At 43.9% G+C, this 21,724-nt stretch overlaps 1 protein-coding gene across 1 annotated transcript in view; it reads right to left on the reverse strand.

Annotated features, from left to right (window-relative positions):
• The window catches only part of P4HTM (prolyl 4-hydroxylase, transmembrane), an 82,485-nt gene that overhangs the window by 10,938 nt on the left and 49,823 nt on the right, over window positions 1-21,724 (reverse strand). Inside the window, exons 3-6 of the mRNA XM_073591834.1 lie at window positions 20,385-20,575; window positions 17,520-17,616; window positions 13,778-13,940; window positions 249-434 (exon numbers count right to left, since the gene is read on the reverse strand). Coding sequence (XP_073447935.1) covers window positions 249-434; window positions 13,778-13,940; window positions 17,520-17,616; window positions 20,385-20,575 — 637 coding nt within the window. The remainder of the gene's footprint in view (window positions 1-248; window positions 435-13,777; window positions 13,941-17,519; window positions 17,617-20,384; window positions 20,576-21,724) is intronic.

Here is a 21,724-nt window from a genome sequence, read left to right on the forward strand (position 1 = left end):
AGATCGTGACCCTTACCCTTGTCCCAAGTGAACGTTTAACATGTTCTTAGCCTGAAAAGGACTTCTAAGCTGCATTTTTGTTTTTGGGTTTAGCTATATTTTATTAATCTCACGGCAGCAGTATGCAGAATCTTTGCTTGGGAGACTTTTGTTCAAGGACTAAGTGATGTCACCATACAGTCTCTGAGTTTTCTAATCCCCCCCCCCCCACCCCCCAAAAAAACCTTGCATGTCAAAACCTAGCTTACCGACAGGAGGTTTCAAAAGCAGCGGTTTCATTGTTTAATAGTTTAGTGTGGGTACACGCCGTCTCAGGAAACACGGGTCCGCTGTCCATGTGAGCGTGGTAATGTCCTCCCTTGTTGTACCTCACCACTTGTAGAGGCTCGCTGTTCTCCACCACGTCTGGGGGCAAACGGGTCAACTTGATGACTCTGTGGAGCAATATGCAATACAACATTTTTAGGATTAAAAAGGAATTATGGGCAAAACAAAACAACAACATGTATGAGGGCATCTGTCACTAGGATGACCAGTTCTTGGATTTGTTGCATCGTGTTTTTAAAAAAAATTATTTTGTTGTTGGTAAATATCTGTGTGAGGTTTTGGTTGGTAAGCATTGTTTGTTTAAATTATTTATTATTTGTTTATATATATATTTTTATACTGAGTTGTATCATGTTTTAAAAAAAAAATTATTTTTTTTTTGTTGGATGGGGCAGTCATCCTTTTAACTACACACTCCTAAATTTGTCATGCGCGTTTACAAGCGTCAACGTTTTTTTTCTGCCAAAACACCACTGCCAGGAGGAAAGGCATCTAGGAGAAATAAAAATATATATAAATTGCTGCGCTATATGTGATACTATGAAAACTTATTTTAGATTAAATAAATAATCAAGCAAATAGCAGTGAAGTCAAAAAACTATAAAACCATAGAGTCCAATAACAAATATGGCATGGTCCGTCGGCCATTTTTAGGATGAGAATGAGGCTGGACAGGCCGGTCAGCCATCTTTAAAGTAAAAACGAGGATTGGATAGCCTAAAATGGGACCTCCCCTCTTAAATGAATATATATTAGTGTCGTGACTCGCGTGACGTTCGTGCCCCCAATGACGTCAGTTATGATGAAACACATAGGGCGGAGCTAACGCATGTGATGTCGTTTGTAGTGGTAAATGTTTGGATTGCTTAAAACATTGCCCGGGAATGTACTCTGTTAATAAACGCTTGTTAATTTTAACATTGTAAGTAGTTCTATGTAACTGTTGGTTATATTAAAAGTTTTATGCGGTTTTCCAATATGTGGGTCTCCCTATTCTCATTTTATGGTGAATCTCGTGGAAATACATGGATGGTATTGATTCAACACATAGTGGAGATTGTGAGATTCCATGGGATTCCTGCTATATGGCGTCTGTGGAACCCCTTTATGATGGGATTACAATTTACAGGCTAACATGACTCTGAAATCGGGTCTATCTGTTCCGGTAAGAGTCCATATTTAACAGCGGTGACAGTGCACTTGGTGATCACAATACTTTTCAATGGCACTGTGGTGGTTCTGCATATAACTGGGACTGTTACACCTTTCTGACACACACTATAGTGTCAAAAGTATTGTGACGCCTGCCTTTACACGCACATGAACTTAAATGTCATCTCAGTCTTAGTCCGTAGGGTTCAATAATGAGTTGGCCCACCCTGTGCAGCTACAACAGCTTCAACTCCTCTGGGAAGGTTGTCCACAAGGTTTTGGAGTATGCCTATGGGAATGTTTGACCATTCTTCCAGAAGCGCATTTGTGAGGTCAGGCACTGATGTTGGACAAGAAGGCCTGGCTCTCAGTCTCCGCTCTAATTCATCCCAAAGGTGTTTTATCAGGTTGAGGTCAGGACTCTGTGCAGCCCAGTCAAGTTCCTTCACCCCAAACTCACTCATCCATGTCTTTATGGACCTTGCTTTGTGCACTGGTGCGCAGTCATGTTGGAACAGGAAGGGGCCATCCCCAAACTGTTCCCACAAAGTTGGGAGCATGAAATTGTCCAAAATCTCTTGGTATGCTGACGGCTTAAGAGTTCCCTTCACTGGAACTAAGGAGCCAAGCCCAACCCCTGAAAAACAACCCCACACCATAATCCCCCTCCACCAAATGATTTGGACCAGAGCACAAAGCAAGGTCCATAAAGACATGGCTGAGTTTGGGGCGGAGGAACTTGACTGGGCCTGCACAGAGTCCTGACCTCAACCTGACAGAACACCTTTGCGATGAATTAGAGCGGAGACTGCGAGCCAGGCCTTCTCTCCAACATCAGTGACCTCACAAATGCGCTTCTGGAAGAATGGTCAAACATTCCCATAGACACACTCCTAAACCTTGTGGACAGCCTTCCCAGAAGAGTTAAAGCTGTTATAGCTGCAAAGGGTGGGCCAACTCAATATTGAACCCTACGGTATAAGACTGGGATGTCAGTAAAGTTCATGTGCGTGTAAAGGCAGGCATCCCAATACTTTTGGCAATATATTGTCTGTGCCTTTTCTATATTTGTTATTGGACTATACAGTATGTTTTTATATAGGAAAAGATTACCGCTCCAAAAAGCTCCAGGCCTTTTAGAAACACCCACCCTATTATGGACTCGCAGGTGCTGGCTCTGCACAAACTTGGAAGAAAAAGAAAAGTCTTACACGGCCGCACACTTTTGAAGGCATCTTTGTTGATGTAATAAAATCCAATACAGTCACTTCACGCATTTCACTTCACGCATTTCACACCATGTAGTGGTGCTTAATCATCGCAGCTATGATTAAGCACCATTACATGGTGTGAAACGCGTTAGCTGCTTCTCCCTGTTTCTTTTGCATATGAAGTGACTGTATTGGATTTTTTTACATTAATAAAGATGCCTTCAGCGGTGTGCGGCTGTCCAGGACTTTTCTTTTTCTTGTATGTTTTTCTTTCTCTTGTATGGTTTTTCTTTTTCTTGTATGTTTTTATCATTTTTGGATTTCACTGTTATTTGCTTGACTATTTGTTTTCTAACATACATTTTTACAGTATAACGTATAGCGTGGCAATATATATATATATATATATTTTTACTTTGTTACACAGCTTGTCTGACAGTTTTCTTTTCCAGCAGCTAAATTTGCACCTGCCAGCGCGATTTCTAGCGTGTTTATTGGTTATCTAGGAGAGATAGCAAAGATGTCCAGTGTGCATGAAGCCCTAAACTCCTCAGATATACCGGTAAAATATTCTGTGCGGAGTGGATGAGATGGGAAGGTACGATGTTCCCTCCGATCGTCCGCTCGCATACTTATTATAAAGTTAAACAGTGGTCATTAAAGACTGTGTGAATGGTATAAGCTAAACTGAGCATCTTAATTAGTCCTCACTAAGTAAAAATAAACAGATCAGAATCCGGGGCTGTTTACTAATAATTACACTCTAATTAGCTCCTCATTTCCTCCGCGTCACACTATTGACGCTTCATTAGGTTCAGTAAATAAAGTCAGTGTGAGTGGCTTATGGAGATAAGACAGCCTTTCCAACAAATATTCTGCGGAGGTGTCAGGTCATCATACATGGGAATGATAAGCCCAAAGGGATCATTGTCTGAGATAACAGGATAGTGTAGAGGTAATAAAAAAAAAAAATCACTGATTACAAACTGCCAAACTCACTAAATAGACCAAAAATTGGCACAAAAATAAAAATTGATCATTTGGTTTTTGGGAGAGAGATTTTTTTTTTCCCCCACATTTTTAAATTGGTGCGCTGTAAAAAAAATAAATAAAAAATAAACAAAATATCTGCATGTTTTTTGTGTGATAGTGGTACTACTGTGATAAAACACAAAGCAGTGCGATTCGGTTCGTAACAAATAGATTTTCGTACAAAGTTAGTATTCGTACATTCGGATCAATTCGAACATCCGAATAGCTGAAAGAACCAAAATACGAAAATTACGAAATTACGAATAAGCTAAATAACGAACACGTGAAAATATGAACTTACGAACGGACAAACTTACGAAAATACGAAACTCCGAAACAGTAATATAAAGAAAATGACGTCTATAACGAATGATTTACATTTCGCATTTTCAATCCTTTGTTTGTTCGTAATTTCGTATGTTCGTATTTTCATTCGTGTGTTCACAATTTCGTTTTTTCGTCTGTTCGTAATTTCGTTTCTTCGTGTTCTCGAATCGTTCTTTTGAATGGACAGTGTATTAGTGAGTGATGTATCTTACTAAAAGTGGAGGGCCACACTAAAATAGAAAATAGCATTAATATTCTTAAAAAGAATTAAAAAAAAAACATTTGAAAAAAAAAAAAATGTAACTTACCAGAAACCCCTGTTGCTAGGCAGTCTTCCTAATCAGCCTCTTCATACTCCGTGGCACTTCCTCCTCTTCGGCGAGCGGTCCCGTTGCCTTCTGGGACATGTGTGTGTCCCAGAAAACAACGGGGCCATTCACAAAGTGCCGATTTGCGCATGAGCAGTAGGAAACGGGCAGTGAAGCCGCAAGGCTCCACTGCCTGTTTCCCTTCGTTAAGATGGTGGCAGCGGCAGCTGATCCGATGGACGAATCGGCCTCGGGGGGGGGGGCTGGGGTTCGACATCGCGGGCTCGCTGGACAAGTAAGTGTCCTTATTAAAAGTCAGCAGCTACAGTGTTTGTAGCTGCTGACTTTTAAAAAAAAAAACGCGGCCGGAACTCGCGTCTTACGAAATTACGAATCATTACGAATCAACGGAAACTTAAAGAAAAACGAAACAAAACAAAAACGCCCCTTTAATATCTTTAGCCAATCAGCTTATCCCTTTTATGTCTGAGTCACAATGCATTTCTGAATCTTTTTAGATTCAGTTGAGGAGGAGACTCAGGTCTGGTGACTGAGGGAGTGGACTGGCATAAGTACAGGACTTATTAGAAAAGCAAGCATAGGATTATTATTCTTTATTTCCTATGAAAGTACGAATCAACGAAAACGGCGATCTCACAAAAGTAACAATTACTAAATTACTAGTAGTGTACCGAATAAACGAAAATTATTATCTAACAAAATTACGAATTTCGAATCAAAGAAAATTAGTATAACGGAATTACGAATCATTTCGTATCAAAGAAAATATATCTGTTACGAAAATACGAACGAGTATGAAAACTCGCGTCTTACGAAATTACGAATCATTACGAATCAACGGAAACTTAAAGAAAAACGAAACAAAACAATTTTTTTTGTTGTGCACATGTCTACAAAGCAGGAAGTTCGGGACCTTAGCGCTGGTATCTTTTGATGCCAAAAAGTAAATTTTTTGACAAAGGATGCAGAAAACAAAGAATGAAAACACGGGATGGTTAGAGATGGAACAAATGTTGGATGGGAGCTTGTTGTCGGAAAATCCAACAATGTGTATCGCATATTTGTTGTCGGAATTTCTGACAACAAATGTTTGAGAGCTGGTTCTCAAATTTTCCAACAACAAAACTTGTTGTCGTAAATTCCGATCGTGTGTACAAAATTCCGACGCACAAAGTTCCACGCATGCTCGGAATCAAGCAGAAGAGCCGCACTGGCTATTGAACTTAATTTTTCTCGGCTCGTCGTAAGTGCGGTACGTCACCTCGTTCTTTACATTCGGAATTTCCGACAACATTTGTGTGACCGTGTGTATGCAAGACAACATCTGTCGCAATAAATTCCACGGTTTTGTTGTCGGAATGTCCGATCGTGTGTACACGGCATTAGTGTTGGACCCCTTTCACACGGACGGACTGATTGCCTGTCAGTTTTTCAGATGGACCCGATCGGATCATCCATTGCCCCCTATGGAGTGACAGACGTCAACGGACATGTGTCCACTGACACCTGCCGACATCTGATTCGATCCGGTCCACTAGAAACAGACAGATGTGGATCCGTTCCTCATCCGTCTGGCGGATCGGATGGCAGTCGGGTGTAAACGGCCAGGCGATCCGTTTACATCTGACTGCCCATAGAGGACAGTGTGCTGTGTCCGCTCTATATGAGCGGAGCAGACACGGACCAGCTATTCGCCTGCTCAGCGGGGATCAGCGGACAGATTCCCTGCTGAGCAGGCAGGCTTCTGGTGAAAGAGGCCACTGATAAGGGAGTACCACCAGGCTGCCTGCACAGGGCCCGGGCCCCATTAGTTCAGCAGGGGGGCCCGAGCAGCAGGGGGAAGGTAATCATGGATAGGAGGGGGAGATCGGTGTGGCAGGGGACAATTACAGGAACTGATCCCCTGTATGGCTCTCCATGCAGCAGCTATAAATACGGCTTCACCTCTTCTCCCTCCCGCCAGCTTTCAGCTGCTGCAGGAAGAGGCACACAGGGGGATCAGTTCTAGTGATTGCCCCCCTGCCAGATGGAATGCCCTCCAGTCCATGATCTCTTTCCCACTGATGCTCAGGACCCCCTGTGTACCTGTCCCTCACAGCACTGCTGGCTTCCCTCCTCTCTCTTCCACTAGCTTTCAGCTGCAGCAGGGAAAGCCATACAGAGGATCAAATCAGTTACTGTAATTGGCCCCTGGCCGCTGCCGCCGTAGCTCTGTTCACCATACCTTTAAAAGATCCCCATCCCCTTGCTGCCTGGACCCCCTGTGTATCTTTTTTCCCTGCAGAGCTGCCGGCTTCTCTCCCTTTCCTCCCGCTGGCTCCTGAAAGCATGCAGGGGGATCTTTTCAGGATAGAGAGACAGGGAAGGGGTCGGTAAATATGTTATTTACTGGCCCGTTCCTATTCTGAATGAACACAGTGAGTGATTGGAACTGTGCAACATATGCTATGTGTTTACTAAAGCAAATTGCAACAAAAGCATTAAAAAAAACTGTAAAAAATAAGCAAATTGGAAAAAAATAAATATATAAATAAAATAATTAAAAAGAATAAAGGGCTCATTCACACTGGCCCATACAGTGTGAATGAGGGTTAGTGTAGAGGTTACAGGGAGGTTTAGTGTTGAGGTGACAGGGAGCGTGAGTGTAGAGGTTACAGGGAGGGTTAGTGTTGAGGTTACAGGGAGGGTTAGTGTTGAGGTTACAGTGAGGTTTAGTGTTGCGGTTACAGGGAGGGTTAGTGTTGAGGTTACAGGGAGGGTTAGTTTAGAGGTTACAGGGAGGGTTAATGTAGAGGTTACAGGGAGAGTTAGTGTTAAGGTTACAAGGAGGATTAGTATAGAGGTTACAGGGAAGTTTAGTGTAGAGGTTACAAGGATTGTTAAGAGGTTACAGGGAGGGTTAGTGTGGAGGTTACAGGGAGGATAAGTGTTGAGGTTACAGGGAGGGTTAGTGTAGAGGTTACAGGGAGGGTTAGTATAGAGGTTACAGGGAGGGTTAGTATTGAGGTTACAGGGAGGGTTAGTATAGAGGTTACAGGGAGGGTTAGTGTTGAGGTTACAGGGAGGGTTAGTGTAGTAGAGGTTACAGGGAGGGTTAGTGTAGAGGTTACAGGGGGGGTTAGTGTAGAGGTTACAGGGAGGGTTAGTGTTGAGGTTACAGGGATGGTTGGTGTTAAGATTACAGGGAGGTTTAGTGTTGAAGTTACAGGGAGGGTTAGTGTTGAGGTTACAGGGAGGGTTAGTGTTGAGGTTACAGGGAGGGTTAGTGTAGTAGAGGTAACAGGGAAGGTTAGTGTTAAGGTTACAGGGAGGGTTAGTGTTGAGGTTACAGGGAGGGTTAGTGTTGAGGTTACAGGGAGGGTTAGTGTTGAGGTTACAGGGAGGGTTAGTGTTGAGGTTACAAGGAGGGTTAGTGTTGAGGTTACAGGGATGGTTGGTGTTAAGATTACAGGGAGGTTTAGTGTTGAAGTTACAGGGAGGGTTAGTGTTGAGGTTACAGGGAGGGTTAGTGTTGAGGTTACAGGGAGGGTTAGTGTAGAGGTTACAGGGAGGGTTAGTGTAGAGGTTACAGGGAGGGTTAGTGTTGAGGTTACAGGGAGGGTTAGTGTAGAGGTTACAGGGAGGGTTAGTGTTGAGGTTACAGGGAGGGTTAGTGTAGAGGTTACAGGGAGGGTTAGTGTAGAGGTTACAGGGAGGGTTAGTGTTGAGGTTACAGCGAGGTTTAGTTTTGAAGTTACAGGGAGGGTTAGTGTTGAAGTTACAGGGGGGGTTAGTGTTAAGATTACAGGGAGGGTTAGTGTTGAGGTTACAGGAAGGGTTACTGAAAAGGCAACATTCTGTCTGGATCTTGGATGCATCTCTCCCCATTCTTTTGGTGACACCATGATGGGAGAGGCATCTTCAGGTAAGCATAGATAGTGGAGGCCACCATTGCTTATCTTCCTTTTACAATGCTAGCTGCCTGGCTGTGTTTGGATTTCTGAGGCTCTAACCTAGAACAAGCATGCATAATTGTTCTGGATTAATGATACACAGCATTAGAGCCAGAGGGGTCATCATGACACCCAGACTTCATGTGTGCAATGGAAGAGGATCTCTAAACTAGTAACATCTACCAGCAAACTGGAAGATATCAGGGAACAGCTGACAGGTTGCTCTCTGACTTGTAGTTCCTCAGCAGCTAGATATGGGTGCTACACAGCCAGCAAGCTAAAAATCACTGAGCCATCTTGCCAAGCCCAAGCCACTGGGAATTTTGAGGATCTAGGTCACCTCACTGCATTAAGCCTGGATATGAAGATACTAACAATAACACATGAGGGTGGTCTAAACAAAGGAGACATGAAGAAGTGACAAGGAAAATTAAACAGAGACCCACATAGACCATCCACAGCCATCAAGACTTCATGATGTCATTGGCTGCACACGCGTCTCAATGAATCACAGACTATATTTGTGAGAGGAGCATAAGAAGAACTATACAAAATCTCTTTAATGTTTATTTTTGTTCAAGTACACAAGTGATGAGAAGTGGAGCTAGCATAAAATATATATTTTTTCATAATCGATACATTCAATACTGTGATATGTAAATTGTTCCTATCCAGGTATTTAATACCTCTCACAGAGATCAAAGTATCCCTGCTGACAATGCATTCATCTGCTTTTTTCCCCAGGAAGACAGCACCATCTCTGTACAGACATCACCCAGGGTTACCATCTACTTCCTGGACCAAGATGCTGGCCCAGAGATGACACGGTCATGTACTGTAAATCTTGGTGTCTGTGCAGTTCTTGGCTGTGTTCATAAACGTCTGACACAGATCAGTCTCTGCTATAGCCTCTCACTTTGTGACTTGCACTAAAGCATAGGCGTGCGCACAGGGTATGCCAGGTGTACCTGGGCACACCCTAATAACCCTGTGTGGCACAGATTATCCCTGTTTAAATCCCTGATATTTCAGGGCAGCCCTATAACGGGGCTCCTAAAGAATTTGTAAAAAGAACAAATAAAAAAAATAAATAAAACTGTAAAAAAGAATTAAAAAAACAAAAAAAACTACTGACACCGTCCACTGCCCTACTGACAAGATCCACTGCCCCACTGACACCATCCACTGCCCCATTGACACGTTTACTGTCCTACTGACACCATTTACTGAACTACTGATACCATTTACTGCCCTACTAACACCGTTTACTGCCCTACTGACACCATCCGCTGCCCTACTGACACCATCCGCTGCTCTAATGACACCGTCCACTGCTCTACTGACACGTTTACTGCCCTACTGACACTGTCCACTGCTCTAATGACACCGTTCACTTCCCTACTGACACTGTCCACTGCCCTACTGACACGTTTACTGCCTTACTGACACGTCCACTTAATGACATTATCCACTGCTCTGCTAACACCATCCACTGCTCTACTGACACCATCCACTGCTCTACTGACACCGTCCTCTGCTCTACTGACACCATCCACTGCTCTGCTGACACCGTCCACTGCTCTACTGACACCGTCCACTGCTTTAATGACACTGTCCACTGATCTGCTGACACCGTCCACTGCTCTGCTGACACTGTCCACTGCTCTGCTGACACCGTCCACTGCTTTAATGACACTGTCCACTGCTCTGCTGACACCGTCTACTGCTTTAATGACACTGTCCACTGCTCTACTGACACCGTCCACTGCTCTACTGAAACCGTCCACTGCTCTACTGACACCGTCCTCTACTCTACTGACACTGTCCACTGCTCTACTGACACTGTCCACTGCTCTACTGACACCGTCCACTGCTCTACTGACACCGTCCACTGCTCTACTAAAACCGTCCACTGCTTTAATGACACTGTCCACTGCTCTACTGACACCATCCTCTGCTCTACTGACACCATCCACTGCCCTTCTGACACCGTCCACTGCTCTAATGACACCGTCCACTGCTCTAATGACACCGTCCACTGCTCTGCTGACACCGTCCATTGCCCTACTGACACCGTTCACTGCCCTACTGATGCCGTCCACTGCTCTAATGACACCGTCCACTGCTCTAATGACACCGTCCATTGCCCTACTGACACCGTTCACTGCCCTACTGATGCCGTTCACTGCTCTACTGACACCGTCAGTATAAATACACATGCAGGCACACATGTATGTGTTTGAGCTTTGAGGGTGCACACCCTATTGCAATAGGCTGTGCATACCTATGCTACAAAGTTACAGTGTACAGTCTGATCACTGGGGGAGAGGAGACTGAGAAAATGCTTCCTCCTGCCTGCAGCAACCCGATGGAGTCATCAATAGGGGCTTGGCAGATGGATCAACAGAGTGCAGTGGATAAACAGGCACCCAAAATATACCAGGATTATTTCGATAGAAGAGAGCGAAGACTGGTGAAGTGGGGTTTATTGCTGCAGGGAGACTTTTTTTTTTAATCATGTTGAACCTATTGACAGATTTGCTTTAAAAGGTAACAGCATTTTCATTGGAAAAAAATATTGCAAATAAAAAAATATATATATAGCATGTGCAGTTGCGACACAAGCCAAAGGGAAACTTAATATTATTAAAAGTGACCTTTCCTTTTCAATCTGCAGCTCTGTAATTTTTTGTAAAATGCAGTTGTACAGAACGACAACCAAAAATTTCTTTTTCTGCTTTGCGTGATTTTCCCAGTAGTCTGCACTAAGATACAAGTCCGATTTTAGGCATCCTCTGCACCATGCATTTCAGTTTTTGGTCCCTTTCACACGGGGTGGATTCCGTTTAGGTCAGCAGTGGTTCTGTCCGCTGATCCCCTACTGATCAGAGCAGAGTGACAGTCAACTCTGCTCTATGGGCTGCTGGGTGTAAACAGACTCCGGTTGTCCGTTTACACCAGACTACTCTCCAATCCGATTTTTTTTTTTTTTTTAGCAGATCGCTTTGGATTGAAGGTAGGCGGGTGTAAACGGCTAATCCATAGGGGTGAATGGAGGATCCGATCAGGTCTGCCTGAAAAACTAACAAGGGGACCTGATAGGACCCTTCGCATGAAAGGGGCCAAAGGAGATAATTATCTCTAAAGGAATGCAGACCTGCCACTCTCCTTTCTAGAGCCCTGCAAGTGCATCAGTTGATCAATAATAAAAAAAGGAATTCCTATTAAGAATCAGTATTATTATTATTATTATACAGGATTTATATAGCGCCAACAGTTTACGCAGCGCTTTACAATATAAAAGGGAGACAATACAGTTATAATACAATAAGATACAAGAGGATTAAGAGGGCCCTGCTCAGAAGAGCTTACAATCTAATAATCAAAAGACACAGAAAAACAAACAGCATTTTCTTCAAAGCAGAAGAAGGGTAGGACTCTGCAACAACAACTTCCTGCAATGTATTTTGGTCAGGCAAAGGTTATTGTTTTTTTTTTTTTTTTCTCAACAAAACTGAAGTTACTTAAAGGAGAAGTCCAGCCTGGGCTCGTTTGGCTGGGCTTCTGCTAAGGGTTACAGAAGTGCAATTAATTTTGCACTTCTGTGAACCGTTTTCAGCAGAGAGCGGTCTGAAGTCCGCTCTCTGCTGACGTCACCAAGTTCAGTCCAGGCACCGCGTCATCCTGACTTCCGAAGTCTGGATCCGCCAGGTGCCTGAACTGATAGGAGCCTCAGCGAGCTGCTGGGACAGTGACTCCTCACCCCTCCGCAGCTCATCGCTCCAGTGAGCGAGGAGGAGCAGAGCAGGAGAGATGCTGAATGACAGTCAGCAGCTCTCCTCTCAGGGAGCCGAGAGAACTGAGCCATCGGCGATGTTCGGTGGCTCTGTTCTCAGTGCAGAGGGGGCGGGGGGACAGATGAAGCATCGGAACCGATGCTGCATCCACCTAGGTAAGTATGATTAGGGAAAAAAACCCAAACTCATACCTCCCCTTTAAAAGTGGTTCAAAAGCCTTTGAAGGTAAAAAATCTGTGCTGCAGGTTCCCCCCCCCCAGCTGTCCCCCTTTTTCTTACCTGAGCCCTATCCGATCCAGCCATGTGAACGAGAGCAGCAGCTCTCACCGCTGTCTCCCTCCTCATTGGGCAGATTGATAGCAGCGGGAGCCATTGGCTTCCGCTGCTGTCAATCAAATAGTGTGATACGGGAGCGCGGGGGGGGGGCGGGCCTGAGCCGCCCGTTCTGTGTCAATAGACACAGACAGGGTGGCTTGGGAGCGAGCACGCATGGATGTCCCCATGGAAAGCGGGATTCCGTGGGGGGCGCTCGCCGAAGAGGAGGGGCCTGGAATGGCGGCAGGGGACCTCAGAAGAAGAGGACTGGGGCTGCTCTGTGCAAAAGCATTCCACAGAGCAGGTAAGTATAGACATGTTTGTTATTTTATACAAAAAAAGGTTTAAAGCGGTGTTCCGCCCAAAAAAAAAATTAAAAGCCAGCAGCTACACATACTGCAGCTGCTGGCTTTTAACAATAGGACACTTATCTATTCTGGTGTCCAGTGAAGTCAGCACCGCAGCTGATGTTTCCACCAGCTGTCGGGTGCTGCCATTGCGGGTAAGGGTACCCGGCAGTGTAGCCTTACGGCTTCACGCGGGGAACCCTACTGCGCATGCGTGAGGCCCTGCTCCTCTCTCCTACTGGCTCGGCGACAGGGAGAGGAGGAGGGAGCCCCGCGGCCATGTCATGGGCAGCGGCCAGGACTCCCGGAAGTGGGAACAGGATACCTGTCAAAGACAGGTATCCTGTCCCCCTCTCCCCCCCCCCGGAAGGTGCCAATTGTGGCACCAGAGGGGGAGAGGAGACAAATGACCGGAAGTTCCACTTTTGCTTTAATATCACTTTAAGGATAAAGGAGGCTTGCAAGCTGGCTGTATGTTCTATGGGATTACTGGACAGGAAGTCATCATTGAAGTGGAAAAGCAACCCTCCCCTTCCTCCATATTAATATCATCTTTATGTTTTAAATATGACCATTGACACCCCTCAAATATTAATTAAACCTTCATCAAAGCAAAAAAGAAAGCATGTGAATCTGTAAACCGTTTATTGTTCCACCTGGTGTAAGACAGACCTCATCTGAGCTCCCGCTGATGCGTTTCACTCAATAAGAGCTCATCTCTAGAATCTCTACAAAGAAGCGCTTATCAGATGAAACGCGTCAGCGGAAGGAGCTCAGATAGTCCGTCCAGGTGGAACAATAAACATAGATAGCGACTTACAGATCAGAAGTGCGGCTACCTTCCTTTTCTGTTTTGATGTGGTTGTGGGTGGAGACAAGCTGATCGGGAGCCAGGACCAGGCTGTGCCGGGATATTTATCTGTAGTGGAGCAATGTTATAAAAACCTGATTTATATATCAGCTTGTAATTTCTATGTAATGGATATCACTCTTTTCTATGTCACCTACCTCTGGCGGATGGATCGCAGTACCCGGTGAGCGCCTTCTCCCTGGTAGAGCCATGTGTGCTGGCTGTTCCTCACCAAATCATTCATGGTGATCTCTCGGCTCCCCAGGTATTTGTGGAAGTCCCTGAGGTTCAGTTTCTTGAACTCATCCAAGCTGAGGACACCTATTAATCAAAGCACAGAGAAGAAAGGTGACGTTCACTGCCGCGTGACATGTGGGGCTTATCCATAAAACTAAACCACCAATCAGAGTCAAGCTGTCATTTTAAAATGTATCTAAAACTTTTTTGGATGAAGTGGAGGAGGATTAGAACCCCCTTCAGGTTTTCATTTCTGTTTGTGTCCCTATCGGAGAGATTCACCCTCTCTGCTTGTCCTGGTGATTATTATTATTACTGGGACAGAAAGTGACGAAAATCCAAAACTTTACATCTGTCACCATAACAAGAGGTATTGTGTGGTCATGTGATCCCAGCGCTCTGGCTTTCCTGTTTTAGTGAGCAGCTGCTGCAGGGGAGAGGAGGGAGCTAGAGCTGCAGAATTGCATGACTGGACAGGAGCAAATTAAAAACAGGCAGGTGCACAGATCTTTTTTATACAGCTTAGGCAGGATAGGTAGGAGGAATGGAGGAGGGAACATTTTTACGAATAGTTAGACTAAGGCCTCTTGCACACGGCATCGATCTGCTTTTTTTTTGGACATACTTTCAGGCTTTGTTTTGCGCGTATTTGCATGTACAGTATATGCGTGTTTGCGCATTTGTGTACACAATATATTCTTAGGGAAAATTCATTAATATGTATGCTCATTTGCGCTTATTTGCTGACTGGTAACACAGATTTTTTTTTTACTCAAGAATACACAGCTCTTGTTTACGCGCCTGTGTGTACAGGCACATTGTAAACAATGGGCTGCATTTTAGATCAGTAACAAAAACGATGTACTGAGCTTTTTCAAGCCATAGCGTGCAAATTGCCTTAAGTGCTTCTAAAGGCAGAAGGTTTTTTTTTACCTGAATTTTTACCACTTGCCAACCATGCTATAGCATGACTACAGCATGACTACAGCACAGTCGGCTAGTTCATGGACGCACTCCCAGAACCCCCCTGCGCACCCCCTGGGGCGCTCATCAGACACGCTCTGTGACCACTGTGTCCTCTGGATACAGCTGATTACAGATCAGGGTAAAGGACCAATTACAGCGGCCCTTTACCATGTGATCGGCTGTGTTCAATCACAGCTGATCACTTGTAAACAGACTTGCCGGTTATTGGCGTGTCTGCGTGAGAAAAGGAGAGCCAATAACCAGCAAGGCTCTCAGTACATTGTTTACACTGGTAATCCGTGCCCTCATAATCAGTGCAGACCCATCAGTGCTAATCAGTACAGCTTATCAGTGTCCATCAGTGCAGCTTATTAATGCCCATTAGTGTAGCTTATCAGTGTCCATGAATGCAGCCTATCAGTGCTAATCAGTGCAGCCTCATTATTGCCTCCTCATCAGTGCACATCAGTGCAGATTTTCAGTTCCGCCTCATCAGTGCCCATTAGTGCCACCTCATAAGTGCCCATCAGTGCAGCCTCATCAGTGCCATCAATGCAGTTTATAAGTGCCCATCAGAGCAGCCTCATCAGTGCCTATCAATGCAGCTTATAAGTGCCCATCAGAGCACCTCATCAGTGCCTATCAATGCAGCTTATACGTGCCCATCAGTGCAGCCTCATTAGCACACATCAGAGAAGAACAAACATTACTTATTTGCTAAATTTTATAACAGAAACTTACAAAAAACATTTTTTTTTCAACATTTTTGATCATTTTACATTTGTTTAGCAAAAAAAAAAAACAGCGGTGATTAAATACCACCAAAAGAAGGTGTACCTGTCTCCAAAAAATTATAAAAATTTAAAATTTCATATGGGTACAGTTGCATGACCGCGCAATTGTCATTCAAAGTGTGACAGCGCTGAAAATTGACCTGGGCAGGAAGGGGGGTGATAGTTTCCGGTATTGAAGTGGAAAAAGTGAAAAATTACACAAAGCAGGTAAGATTAATTTGTTTGCTATTAAAAAGAAAAATAATTGACTTTAGAATCGCTTTAGACTTTTTTCCCCACTTTATGTGCTCCTCAAGTAATAAAAGCTTATATCTAAACTCTAATGCCCCGTACACACGGTCGGATTTTCCGATGGAAAATGTCCGATCGGAGCGTGTTGTCGGAAATTCCGACCGTGTGTGGGCTCTATCGGACATTTTCCATCGGATTTTCCGACACACAAAGTTGGAGAGCAGGAGATAAAATTTTCCGACAACAAAATCCGTTGTCGGAAATTCCGATCGTGTGTACACAAATCCGAAGCACAAAGTGCCACGCATGCTCAGAATAAATAAAGAGACGAAAGCTATTGGCTACTGCCCCGTTTATAGTCCCGACGTACGTGTTTTACGTCACCGCGTTCAGAACGATCGGATTTTCCGACAACTTTGTGTGACCGTGTGTAGGCAAAGCAAGTTTGAGCCAACATCCGTCGGAAAAAATCCTAGGATTTTGTTGTCGGAATGTCCGAACAAAGTCCGACCGTGTGTACGGGGCATTACATTGGTTGCAACGTGTAACGGATACATATATAGGTTTTGGCAGAAAAAACTGATGACTGCCACCAGAAAATACTAGTATGCAGCCATGGAACTCCTGATCTTCACCTTTGTTTTCAGTCACTGACTTAACCTCCATTCACACTTGTGCGACTTGTCAAGCAACTTTGGACATCAAAGTCGCATGACAAGTCGTTCCCCATGTTTTCCAATGATAACCATTCATATACTGTATGTGCGACTTAAAGTTGCAGCGACTTCAAAGTAGTTCATGCGCTACTTTGGTCCGACTTTCATGCAACTTGAGGGCCATAGACTTCAATGTTAACCCTCAAAAGTTGCATGAAAGTCATACCTGAATGTTATATGATGCAACAGTTGTCCATTATTGCTGGTCAAAGCCAAAGTCATATCCAAGTTGCACCCATCCAAAGTTGCATCAAAGTGGTGCAACTTTGGAGTCCTACAAGTGTGAATGGAGCCTCGGAAAGTACTAAAGCCACTGGACAGGGATGACAGTCAGGTGTTTGACATTTTCAGAAGAAATTCAGCAATGACAGCATTGCATTTCTCTAACATTAGATCTCATTTAAAGTGAACCTGTATAGTAGCAAAGTTTCACAGCAAAGCATACCCTTTATCTCAAGTATGTACATCCTTCTCTTGCTGCCTGTAATGCCCAGAGCCGCTCCGTTCATGAGGAATGATCCACAGGGAGGCTAACACTTCTGAGATGTCAATCATCTGGGTCCTCCGCAGCTCTCACTGGTTGCTCCTTCTGACCTTCACTCATTGCAGGAGACAGCAGTGATGTGGAGGTCAGCAGGAGGCACCAGCAACCACCTATTTTTACCACCCCCAACTGCACGTGTAAACTAAGCATCGCTCTGTCCTCAAAGAAAGTGTTTGGTCTAATGTTCCTCACTCAGTCATGCAGTCGACAGGGCTGACAGCAGATTAACCTCCTGGTAGATATTTGGGTTATGTGAGGAGACCAAAGTATTTGGAGGAAACCATACATATGCTGGAAAATCATAATAAAGCCAAGCACAAAGTGTTCCCTGCTGGGAAGAGAATCCAGAACCCCAGTGCTGTAAAAAAAAAGTTTCAACCCCATAGCTACTTTGCCACCCTACAATATGTACCATTTCCATCTGGATCTGCTTTAACTGCCGTGTACACCTCCCGAATATTCTCCGGAGTCATCCATCTTCCGTTCCCAAGACGGGAATGGGTTAGGACCTGGAAAACAAAAAAATAAAAAAAAATAAATCCAAAGCCATATGAATATATAACATTTCAGTGAGCGGGTATTGACTGGCAATGACAGTGGCTGTGGCTTGGCGGCAATTGGTTTAATTGGTTATTGGTTATTTAATTTAATATTATAATTTAATTTATATTTATTAATTATATTTATTATAATTAATTATTTTTAATAATTTTTTAAATGTTAATAATTAATTATATTTATTGATATAATATTTTATTTAATATTTATTTAATATAACATTGGTTATACTTTCCATGAGTTACATTGCAGTGATCATTCTGTGACCGTAGTTGGCTGTTATTTGTGAACTGTATCTTATTAGGTTACAAGGACGGCACTTTTGAGGTCCTGAGCGCATCACAGTTAGGCTGGCCAGGGCTTCTGTTAGAAATCATGGGGCCTACCTGACAGGGTAATAAACTTTTTTTTCATCACATAGAGCACAAAAAAGTCCCCTACGTGATGCATTTTTTGGTGGCAGGTTCTCTTTAATGAGACATCAGGGGTCCTTTAGTCCCTTGATGGCTCACCGGTCCTCCAATAAACATAATGGGCAAAGTGACACCAGGACCTAGAAGTGACATTTTACAAGTTGCTTCTGGGTGTTTAACAGGAAGGAGACATCAGTAAAAAGAGAGTCGCTTATCTCCCGCTCCTCTACCTGGCGGCACCCGCCATGCCAGCCCTGGGTCCACCGATGGGTATTCAGAGCCTGGTAAACATATGGGGAGCTGGACCAGCACTTTCAGAGGTGTGTGGAAATGATTAGGCGGCTGCACAGCCACCAGGTCATTTCCATCTGACAGCCAACATTTGGCTTGCCGGATTTACATATGCTTAGGGGTTGATTTACTAAAGTCAAATGCACTGTGCACTCCGCAAATGCAGTTGCTCCAGAGCTTAGTAAATAAGCAGAAGCTCTGCTGACTTCCATCATCCAATCATGTGCAAAGCAAAAATGCTGCTTTTTTTTTTTTTTTTTCCTTGCATGGGATTGGGTAAGCTCTGGTGCAACTGCACTTGCAAAGTGCATAGTCTATTTGCCTTTAGTAAATCAACCCCGTAGTGAGACGCTTTCTTTCCAGTCAGTTTTCTCCCACACTCCATGTACATGCCGGGAGGCTTACTGGTTCAAGATGAAAACTGGCCTTGGTATAGATCACTGAGTGCACCAAGATGGCTGCTTCACCTCCTATCTATCCCAATGCCATTTTGATTGAAGTCTCACAATTTTTGTTTTCTCTTTATAGTGCTGTGTGCCTCATTTTAGGATTTCTAACTGATTATTACTTGATAATGTCTTACATTTCCTTTTTCTCATATTGGAAAAGCACTTCCTGTTCTCCCACTCCCGTGGCCTGTGCTGGCAGAGCTGAGTAACCGCCACGCCCATAACACGCAGAATTGTATTGCAGAGGAAAGGTGGAGGTGTATCTGACCTGGTCTCTTACTGAGTGCAGTAGATCAAACTATTCAGTCATATTTAGACACTTTGCACAATTTCTGTAACAAGAACAGGCCTCGTTTATACTTACATTTGGGAGGGCGGTAAAAACACGTGACAGAAGTGTGTTTTTTTTCTCCCCTTAAGCTGTAATGGCATTAGTATTATTACTGTTCTCTAACCTAATTGATTAACTTAAATCGTTTGTTTTATTATTCTGATTATCACATTTGTTTGAAGTTCTTGTATATTAGTTATTTAGTCATTGTTACCCAACGTAATAATTTTTATACATCCAATTCTGTAGGCTATTTGGTTTTAACTACGACCCTCAGGAAGGGATATTGTACTGATAGGTTCACTACTCTTTCGATTGCCCCCCTGACCCTTACTTTTCACCGCGTTCCAGTCCAGTGCAGGAAAAATGCAGAATGTTCTACTTTTTTTTGGAACTAGAAAGCCCTGGAACTGACTGCACTGGTTTAAACTATGTCATTGGAAACCATATAACCTACTTTCCATGCATTTTTGATGCATTAAAAAAAACGCACTGGACTGCATGTGGTGTGAACTGGCCCTTAGAGTTTGACAGGTTGTTGGTAGTGAGGCTGGACAGTGCACCTTTGCACTCCAGCCACTGCTAAATGCATAGGTGTGCGCAGACTATTGTATTAGGGTGTGCACCCCAAACCTCAAACACACACGCCTTTCTCTGCAGCCTCAGCTGCACTGGATAATTATTGAAAGGGAAGTGATCTGTGCTGAGCAGCTTCCTGTTCATTCAAACTGAAGCATAGTAAACACAGTTATGAATGGACACAGTGAGTGAGTGTGTTCATTTAGAAGGGGAAGAGGCTGGTAAATTACATATTTACCAGCCTCTTCCCCCAATCTCCATTCTGAAACATGCCCTGCAGCAGCTGAGAGGAGAGGAGGGAAGCCAGCAACTGTGGGGTGGGTGGGGGCAACACAGGGGGGAAGGGTAGCCCAGGCAGTATGGGGAATCTGCACCACATGTAGTGATTAGGGTGTGCCCAGGCACAACTGGAACATACCCTATGCACACCTATGGCTAAATGCCAGAGCCTCACGTACTGTAGCTAAACGCCCAATGTGCACGAGGCCTTAATCATCACTAATAATCAAAGTGTTCCAGTACTGTCCAACCAGTAGGCAGCCCTGATCTCCCATTACTTTTTTTCCCCCAATCCCTCCACAGATTGACGCACGGTGGTGTCAGAACGGGTCAGACAACACATGGATTTGGAGTATGGTTAGTACGGCTTTAGTGACCTCTTTTAACTCCAACTGTCCATCTTGATTGTGGTCCAGCAGGTTGAAGATGTCAGTCTTGCTGATCTCCAGGCTCTCCATGGCTTCCTTGTAGCCATCGACTGGCAGAATCTGGCTGGCCTGAAGACCTTTCAGCTGGGCCAGATGAATCAGAAGCTTGCATTCTTCCTTGGTCAGGAAGTTGGGGATTTCTGCAACAAAAGAATACACAGCTAATCAGATCTAAGTCCATAGAGTAGGGAAACTTCCCAAATACAGTACTGTATAAGTAAGCAAACAAAATCACATCCCAAATTATAATTGAACAACCAGCATGGAAATTTATTTCCAAAAACCAGGGACTTTAAAGACATCCTACTAAAATTAATGACACATTTGAATAAAACAAAAGATTTATTGTATCCCAATATAATGCAGTATTACACAATCGCCGCATAGGAATTGCATTCATACAAGGTTAAACCTATACAAATGCATAAACAGACTTGATGCTAAGATCTTTAGATGCTTCCGCGGTGGTCCTGATGAAGCAGTTTTGGACTGCAAAACACGTTGGCACAGACAAGCAGAATTTGTTAGCAGCAAGTCTATTTATGCATTTGTATATTTTTAACCTTCCATGGATGTCAATTCTATACAGTGATTGTATAATACTGCACCATTTTTTAACGGAATACAATAAATATTTGTTTTCTTCAAATGTCTCATTAATTTTAGTATGATGCCTTTAAAGCGGGATTCTGGCCAGCGAAATTTTTTTTTTAAAGTCAGCAGCTACAAACACTGTAGCTGCTGACTTTAAATAAGTACACTTACCTATCCTGGGTGCCCGCAATGTCGGCCGCCCGAGGCCGACCCGTCCCTCGGCTCTCGGGTCCCGGCACCGTCATCCTAAGGGAAACAGACAGTGGAGCCTTGCGGCTTCACTGCCAGTTTCCTACTGCACACGCGCGAGCGGAGCGGCGCTCTGTGAATGGCCCCCGTGGTTTTCTGGGAACACACACAGTTCCCAGAAGGCAACGGGGCCGCTCACCGAGGAGCAGAACATGACGCGGAATAGGAAGAGGCAGATTAGGAAGACTGCCTAGCAACAGGGCTTCAAGTAAGTTTAAATTTTTATTTTTTTTCAAATGTTTTTTTTTAAATTTTTAAAAGATTTTTGGTGCAATTTTTTTTCAGGGTGGCCCTCCACTTTAAAGCGGATTTCCACTTTTTTTTAATTCTTTTTTTTTTTTTTACAAAAACCACCCCTGTGATGTTTGAACCTAAATTATTAACAAACTGTATTACTATGTAATGTGGGTTTTCTAAATTCTTTTTTTTTTTAAACTAACCTTGCT

The sequence above is a fragment of the Aquarana catesbeiana genome, linkage group LG07, assembly GCF_042186555.1.
Source record: "Aquarana catesbeiana isolate 2022-GZ linkage group LG07, ASM4218655v1, whole genome shotgun sequence".
In the NCBI taxonomy this organism is placed as follows: Eukaryota; Metazoa; Chordata; class Amphibia; order Anura; family Ranidae; genus Aquarana; species Aquarana catesbeiana.